Source organism: Macrosteles quadrilineatus, unplaced genomic scaffold (genome assembly GCF_028750875.1).
Source record: "Macrosteles quadrilineatus isolate MER2022 unplaced genomic scaffold, UCM_ALF_1.0 Scaffold_2__2_contigs__length_208266976, whole genome shotgun sequence".
Classification (NCBI taxonomy): Eukaryota; Metazoa; Arthropoda; class Insecta; order Hemiptera; family Cicadellidae; genus Macrosteles; species Macrosteles quadrilineatus.
In genome coordinates, this window is record NW_026542595.1 from 158,972,384 (window position 1) to 158,980,289 (window position 7,906).

At 32.2% G+C, this 7,906-nt stretch overlaps 2 protein-coding genes across 2 annotated transcripts in view; one reads left to right on the forward strand and one right to left on the reverse strand.

The window, feature by feature from the left end:
* LOC128985897 (hyaluronan-mediated motility receptor-like) overlaps positions 1–3,176 on the forward strand; it is a 40,968-nt gene extending 37,792 nt beyond the window's left edge. The window contains exon 7 of the mRNA XM_054405870.1: positions 1,033–3,176. The gene's annotated coding sequence lies outside the window, so the exon portion shown is untranslated. The remainder of the gene's footprint in view (positions 1–1,032) is intronic.
* A 148-nt stretch (positions 3,177–3,324) lies between these two features.
* Positions 3,325–7,704, reverse strand: LOC128986754 (neuropeptide-like protein 29). Its single transcript, XM_054407268.1, has 3 exons — positions 7,568–7,704; positions 4,702–4,894; positions 3,325–3,613 (listed from the first exon to the last, which is right to left on the reverse strand). The coding sequence occupies exons 1-3, from the start codon at positions 7,586–7,588 to the stop codon at positions 3,534–3,536; spliced, it is 294 nt and encodes a 97-aa protein (XP_054263243.1). The 5' UTR covers positions 7,589–7,704; the 3' UTR covers positions 3,325–3,533.
* Positions 7,705–7,906: the final 202 nt, after the last annotated feature.

A 7,906-nucleotide genomic window follows, 5' to 3' on the forward strand; every position in this document is an offset into this window, starting at 1 on the left:
CTCCTTTAGTGCATCAGGGACAACTCCAAAACTTAGGCATTTACTTATTACACAATAAAAAGGCACAGCAATGACCTCTATGACAGGCTTCAACATCCTACAGGAGCTATTTATCTTCAAAGGTATCATAGCCACAAACTTCATTTAAAAAAAAAGAGCTGTAACCCTAAGGCCTCTTTTATGCACAACATTTTCGGTCGGGCGGAATGTAGGCTCCATTTATGCAGTTTTTTCTACCGAGCCGAATCCACTAGTTTTTTATGATGTGTTTTTGTGTGTGTGTGTGTTGTTTATGTGGTTCCAGTGCTGCCAACTTTGTTTATTTGGCCATCATCAGTCACACAAGAAGGACCCTTGTTTATCGGTTTTGACACATTTGTGCATGAAGTAAAATAGACAACTAACAGGAAGGAGGTGGGCTGGATACTCGGTGAATCAAAGTAGTAAACTTTATGGAGCTTCCACAAACTTAAATGGTATGCTGCGAATTGATTGTTTTATTCCAAGGATTAAAACAAAAATGTAAATTAATTATACTCACCATGTAAGTTTTATTGCAATTATATCACTTCTTTAGCTGAATCCTCGATCTATTGCAATGGTCATCCATTTACAATGGTTAGGTGATTTTGATACCGTGGGTGACAGAGTACGGGGTTGGTTGGCAGTGCTGCATTCCGCCCGATGGAAAACACCGTAGCATAAAAGGGTTCCATTTGATCCTATGTAAAAAAAAAACGCCCCGGTGGAACACCAAGACTTGGCAGAGCGCGGAAACGCAACGGCAGAGATTCCGTCGTGCATAAAAGGGTTCCATTTGATCACATGTAAAAAACTCCCCGACAAAACGCCCAATGGGTTCCAACCGACGGAAAACATTGTGCATTTAATGAGAGCATTTTAATTAGGTTAATGTTATAAGGGAGCAGGAGGTTTACTCAACTAAACAAAGCTCGGTGATTACAAGAAGTTAAAATATTACCTATTGTCTGTAATCTACGATATTTATTTATATAATGATGTCTTTTGCAGGAGAAACTACCAAAAATGGCACCTCTACAGATTGGTTTTCCAATCTTTTACTAGTCTGTTGTAAAATTGTATCTAAAACTAAATTATTGACTTTATATAGAAAAACCTTACTGGTTTTAAGTCTTCTCTTCACTTTTCGATAATTAATTATCTTTAGTTGTATTAAATCACTAATATATTACTTTCAGACACTATTAATATAGTATTGTTCTTTTAATCTTTTATAATGAAACTGCTGTTGTAATTAAAATGAAACGATTGTTCAATGTTTTACAGTTTCAGTATTTTATCTAGCAGATGTATTTATCTAGGCCTAATAACAAGTCTAGAGAAAGATGCTATAAATTCTTGTTAAATTTTAAATTATATTAACTAACAGTATCGTGAAATAAGAAACTAAGTAGAAATTGACATTTCTTCACACTCTCTTAAAACTCTTTAAAAGTCCTAAAGTTAACATATTATTATTTGATAGATAACACTCTTGCAGATGAAATAGTATTATGTCTTAAGAAATTATTTCGTATTGTTGTATTTTTTCAGATTTATATTGCTTTTATTATACGTAAAACCGCTTACACGTCTTATGTTTGTTCCAGTTGGTTGTACTATTGTTTGTTGCTCATATTTATCTTTAGGTTTTTATATTTTGACAAATGTTAATCATTTTTGTGTTTTCAAGTATTAGGATTAAGTATTAGACCAGGGATCTCCAAACATTTTTACGTAAGCCACATAGAAAATTTTGGGAGGAATGGCGGCAGGCCAACAATATTTTAGTGCAGAAGGATTATCCTCCAATCCACAGTCATTTTGTATTTAAGAGCTTGGTTTTTTTGGATTTTCTTATTTTTACATACCGTACTATATTTCCTCTCATATAACATTTTGGCTAACAAACATTTTTACTTTTTTGTACAAGTAAAGCTGTGTACAAATAGAACAAACCGGAAAAACTTTTAGGATGTGGCGTGCGGGCCATTGGTTTTTATAATTCCTCTAGGTTTTAGCCCGAGATTGTTTTCCACATTACACCAGGCTAGGTCTCGATGGGGTTGCAGCATTAACACTTAGATTAAATCCATTGTTCATTGGTAGGATTTGAATCTGGGACCGATGTCCCGTGCTCTACCACAACTAGACCAGCTCGCTCCCGGGCCATAGGTTGGAGACCCCTGTATTAGTCCATCTTCATTGTTTGATGTAGAATATGGATCCTGTCTGTTATATTTTCCATTTCTGCAATGAATGGTTTTAACTTGCACACTAATATTTTTTTTTTTACATTTTATGTAATTTTGTATTTTAACTTTGGCTCTGAAGTCTTTGTATTTTTTATGATCAAATGTTGTAACACAAGTAAGGGCAGTTTTAGGTAAAGATGGTAAGTTTGTAGGATTTCATAAAGAATTGAAAATAGCTAGGTAAAAATTATTTTGTTTAAATTGCTAAAGCTTATGATACTCTATTATTCTATAATTCTATATTATTTATTTTATTATCAAAATCCAAATAGTGGCAATAATATAATATTACAAGAAGACCCGAAATACCCTTATAATACCACTTGGAAATATAAAACAATCCGACATATTTGTGTGTGTTTTAAAGGTGACAACAGTTTCCGTGGCAGTTTAGTATAGCTACAGATGTTTTATTTTTATAAATGGATACAATATGTATATTTTTTTCTTGAAAAAATGTGTATGTCAACGTTATGTTTGATTGTGGAATAACTATTAAACTGCATAACTTCTGTTGTAATTTATTGTTTTAACTAGGCTATATCACATTTAATAGCTTGTAATTGTGTCCGTGTCTTAAATAACAAGTGCCATTAATAATGTGGAACTTGCGTTAAGCATCTATGAAAGATATGTAAAAATTCTCTGAAGACTGATTTACTGCTATAGTTTAAGGCAGAAATTAGAATTTATATTCTTCTCTTTACTCCAGCTTTAAGCTATTAAGTTATATAGAGTGCTTTAATTAGTTAAGATTTACCATTCTCCCTGAAGGTGATGTGAAATTGTTATTTATAAGAGTGTTATTCTGCTGTAAACACATATTTTGTGAACTGTTTTATTTATATACCTACTTCAAAAAAATGTAACTGCAAAAATAAAAGTTTTCCAGGTTAAGAAGTGTTTTAGTTTATTTAGATTCCATGTTCTATAAAATATGATCTGGATTAAATTAAAACTGCTCCAAAACAAGTAATGTTACTCCAAACATTTAAGTAAAGAGGAAGAATATAATTAAGTGACAAGGGGTGAATAAACAGAAAAATGCTTAAAATGTATTGTTTTATTTTAAATTTTGCATAAAAATCTTAAAACATAAAAATAGATATTTTTTACATCAATTTCCTTAGAAAAATTCAAACCAATAATTTTATTAATCTTGAGCAAAGTAGGTTTTTAAACTTGTATAACAAAAATTATCAAAGCCTGTTATGAGATAGGTGGGTAGAATAACTCAGAAGCCAAACATTTGTTTCCTCAGTACCATCCTGGGTACCCTCCGATACCATAACCTCCGTAGCCAATACCACCGTAACCAGCATATCCAGGGTACCAGCCTAGGAAAGGACAAACATATGATTGAAATATAAAATCTTGTCAACTTTTCATTATTCTAAATTCAAATTCTTTATTCACTCATAACATCTTACATAGTACAACGTACAAAGACAGGAGTGTCGTCAAAATAAAAAAACTAACTATTCTAAACAGATGAACTATCTCATAATACAAGACAATTAGGACTCCATAGGCTTTTGACACTCAGGACTTGTTTCCTCCTACATTTACCGTAGATACTTGAGGTACCTACTTTATTAAATCAGTAGTATGTTTTTATTCTATCTATCTGTGCCTGTGAAAGAAAGAACTTAGGGATAAGACCACTGACCTGGACCTAGCTGTTCCTGATAATTGGGTTTTAAATAAATGATACCATATTCAGTATCTACTGAGTACTGACTAATATTGAGCAGCTGATCTAGTCAGTAACAAAGATCATCTCACACAATTCTTCTTCACTCATATTTTGGTCAAAATACACACGTAGGTGGCGTCCCCATCTCAATGATTGATAATGAATAACAAAAGAGCAAAGTGGAGTTGAAATGTAAAACTAAGGCAAGATAAATTAAATTCAATATTTACTTGCTGCATTAGCATATTTTAGATTTAGTTTTTTTTTTGTCTCAACCAAAAGGATACCAATTCAATATCATTGGGAAGAACTAATTTATATTTAAACTACTATTCATATATTTATGGATGATAATGACACTTTAATTAAGTTACGGTCAATACCATTTAGAAATTAAAATCATTAACTATACTTAATCAAAAATTATAGTCTATTGACCATAGCTAGACATTATTCAACTCATATCCCATCACTATTTAGTAGACCTGCCGTGTCTGTAGGGGTATAGCCCCAGCCCCCATAACCTCCCCATGGAGCCCCGTAGCCCAGACCCTAACCTGTAATAACTCGTAATCTGTTTAGCCAAAATAAACACATTATATACTTTTCTTGTGGAAAATTTAATCTTCTTCAATTTTATAATTTAGTATAGTATACATAATGCAACACATATCCTCACAACTATGTTTTAGACCTATGGTGTCTGTGGGGGTATAGCCCCAGCCCTACCGTGTCTGTAGGGGTAGCCATATCCGTGATAGCCAGGGTAGCCCCAGCCCCCATAGCCTCCCCATGGAGCCCCATAGCCCAGACCATAGCTAGACTCTGCCTTTAGGTCTGAAGAGCCTGCAGCTGGAGCAGAAGTCTTCAAATCCTCAGCAGGAGCAGCAAAGCAAGCCAGCACACAGGCTAGCAAGCAGACCTGTACCAATAAATAATACAGTGAAAAGTGTTTTAATAGCCTTGCTTGAGAAGCAAGTAGTTATGGCTCCTTTGTGGTTTATGCGGCTTGAGGATGTTTTCTTATATTCACATGAAGATTGTCAAATTAACTGATCAGTTAATAACGGACAACGCTAATCTGCAAGAGTTGTAAGTCTAGCCTCTTTATAACTTTAATTTAATTCAAAATTACACATTTTCAAACAATAACATGGATAGGTTTCCAGATTTCCAGAATATCGGTTGTATTTCCTTTGGGCGGATAGGATTCACCCCATTTTGCATACTAATTTACATGTATTTCTTATGGAAGGAGTATTTTAATAAGATATTAATTAAATAAGTAATAACTCGTAATCTGTTTAACCAAAATAAACACATTATATACTTTTCTTGTGGAAAATTTAATCTTCTTCAATTTTATAATTTAGTATAGTATACAAAAAGTTGATAGTTTTCGAGATATAATTTTAAAAATCAAAATGCATACCTTTAACCCCGATCTATTTTTAGGTTTAGTTTTAATAAATAGTTTATCACTCTCTCAATCAAGTAACAATTAAATTTAGGAGTCAGGACTTTTGGCATGTTAACACCCTTAAGCCCCCTGAACAAGTTTCTGAAGGAATCGCTTAGTTATCGGCTTACACACTCTACACCCACTTTTGGATGATTCATTGACTGGACTATTTGGCTATAAACTATATTGTTTAGGAAAGGCAACTGTATTTTTAGGGTGTGGGATAAAGAAAAGTACTTTTTAGAAGAACAAAATCTTATTTTGCTAGATTGAATGTTGACATAGTAATACCAGTATCAATCTATTTGATTTATCTTTATACCAAACAATACTACAACAATGAAAGTGACTATCAATGATGTGTTTGTGTCAAGGACATTCCCATGGTTAATTATTTGTTTACCAGTACCAAGTAATCAGTTTTTTTTTAGACTTGACACATTTAAAGTGATTGTTATCAAACCACATTTTTATGTTTCAGGTGCCATTAATAAGAACGTTTTTAGTTGCTCAACATACAGTCTATAGTCTACATCTATTACGATTTGCAATATCATTTTACTGTGTTACTTTATTGATTTAGAATTTTTTTAATTTTTGAAATGAAAATGACCATTCAGATGGGTTTGATAATTCCTACTCAGTGGTTTTAAGGTTCATAATTGTGAACCTGAAGGAACTATTTTAATTTTTTTAGTTTAGACTTTTTCTACGCTAAGTGTTTTGACTACACTACGTTGTGGGGAGGGGGGTAGTAGTTTGAAATGTGGTGTTCAAACCCTTCGGCCAGGTAAAGTACATTCTAAAATTTTAAAATCTCTCCATGCCATTACCCTAAATAACATTTCCAAACAAATCAAATCAAATCAAAATCTCTTTATTCCTGAATTAATTTACATGTTTGTTAAAAATTGTGTGTACAGGAAAAATAATTCCCAAGTAGACTATCCGTCTGTGTTTGGGAATGAGTTGCTAATACAGCTATACACAGGTCCATAAACATTCAGGAGTACTTAGACACTTAATGATGATAGTAAATAAGAAAATATTAACAAGATCAAGAGAGAAAAAAAAACCTAATTGCATCGAAATATCCAAAACTCAAATTTAGTGATTGTAAGTGGTATTTAGCAATGAAGGAAAAAAAGTGATTTGGTAACGCATGAAACTGCAGAAATTTATCACAGTTATTTATCACATTATACTAACATAATGGAGTTCTGGCTCCATGAATTACAGAAAATATTTGTCATTCATTTCAAAATCTCATTTTATTGTTTATAAATTCAAATTTTTAATCTTAATTTTATTTTTCTTGAATTTTATATTGGACAGCTTATGAAGAAGGTTGATTGTAATAACTTAATGCCAAAGTATTATTAACAATTTTTGATTTTTCTATTTTTGCAAATTCAATCCTTAAAATGTGTCTTAAGCACCTTATGTACACTGTATTATTTATTTTATTAATAGTTCATTATTATTATTATTTTATAAAAAACAATTATACTAGCAATGCATACCTAAAACGAGTAAAAAAAAACTTTAATGTTCGATTAAGCATATCATGGTATAAAATCTATGCCATCTTCTAGTTCTAAACAGTGATAGAAATAAATTAGTATTAAACGTCCCAAACTAAATAATCACAAGTTTAATCTAAACGAGATATTAACCAAACCTGCAAAAGGCACATCTAGAGGATAAGAGTTTTAAATTGATACCCAATATGCCTGCAAAAATAAATATTTAGGGGTCAATTTTGTTGCACACAAAAATCCAACGAATTATTTTAATAATATAGATACGATTGTAAAATAACAAAGAGTAGATTCAATAAACCTATTTTTAGGCTTAGTTTTACTAAATAGTTTATTACTTTCTCAATCAAGTAACAATTAAATATAGTTTCCACAATTTATATTTAACCTAATAAATGAATTTAATAAAAAAATAACCATAAGGTTTTCATTACATTTTTTCAATGAACGTTTACACATGCAATTACGAATCTGTTTAGAATATTATTTTTAAGACCATACAACAAAAGAAAGTGATGTTCATAAGTAAAATAAAAACGTTTTAAAATAGTAAAGATAAAAAATTAACAATATTCAAAAGTGGTCTACTCACAAGGGTAGCAAGGGAAGCCATGACTTGGTTGGTCAGCGGGCGGAGTTGATGCTGTGAGTGTTGTGGATATTTTGCCGGACAGTCCGACAGCGCCTTCTTATAACCCCTTGTAGCGCGGGAAGGTCGCGTACACCATGATCAGCTGATATCTTTACACCTGATTTGTTCATCATTGTTGCAATCACCTGATCCCATGACGTCATTGGTTCTTCTCTGATTGGTTGGAGGTTTTGTCTCGCCGTTTATTCAATTATCATCTTCCCTTGTTCGTTTGAATTGTGGGGTGATAAATTTCCAAGGAATGATTGCTTGATTGAGTGGTCTAAGATCACGACTGGG

Excerpts from the sequence above, each read along its gene's own strand:
- LOC128986754 (XM_054407268.1), bottom strand. The coding sequence starts at position 7,588 with ATGGCTTCCCTTGCTACCCTT. Across the intron at positions 4,895-7,567 it reads TGGCTTCCCTTGCTACCCTT|GTCTGCTTGCTAGCCTGTGT; the intron begins GTGAGTAGACCA and ends TTATTGGTACAG. Across the intron at positions 3,614-4,701 it reads TGGCTACCCCTACAGACACG|GCTGGTACCCTGGATATGCT; the intron begins GTAGGGCTGGGG and ends GTCCTTTCCTAG.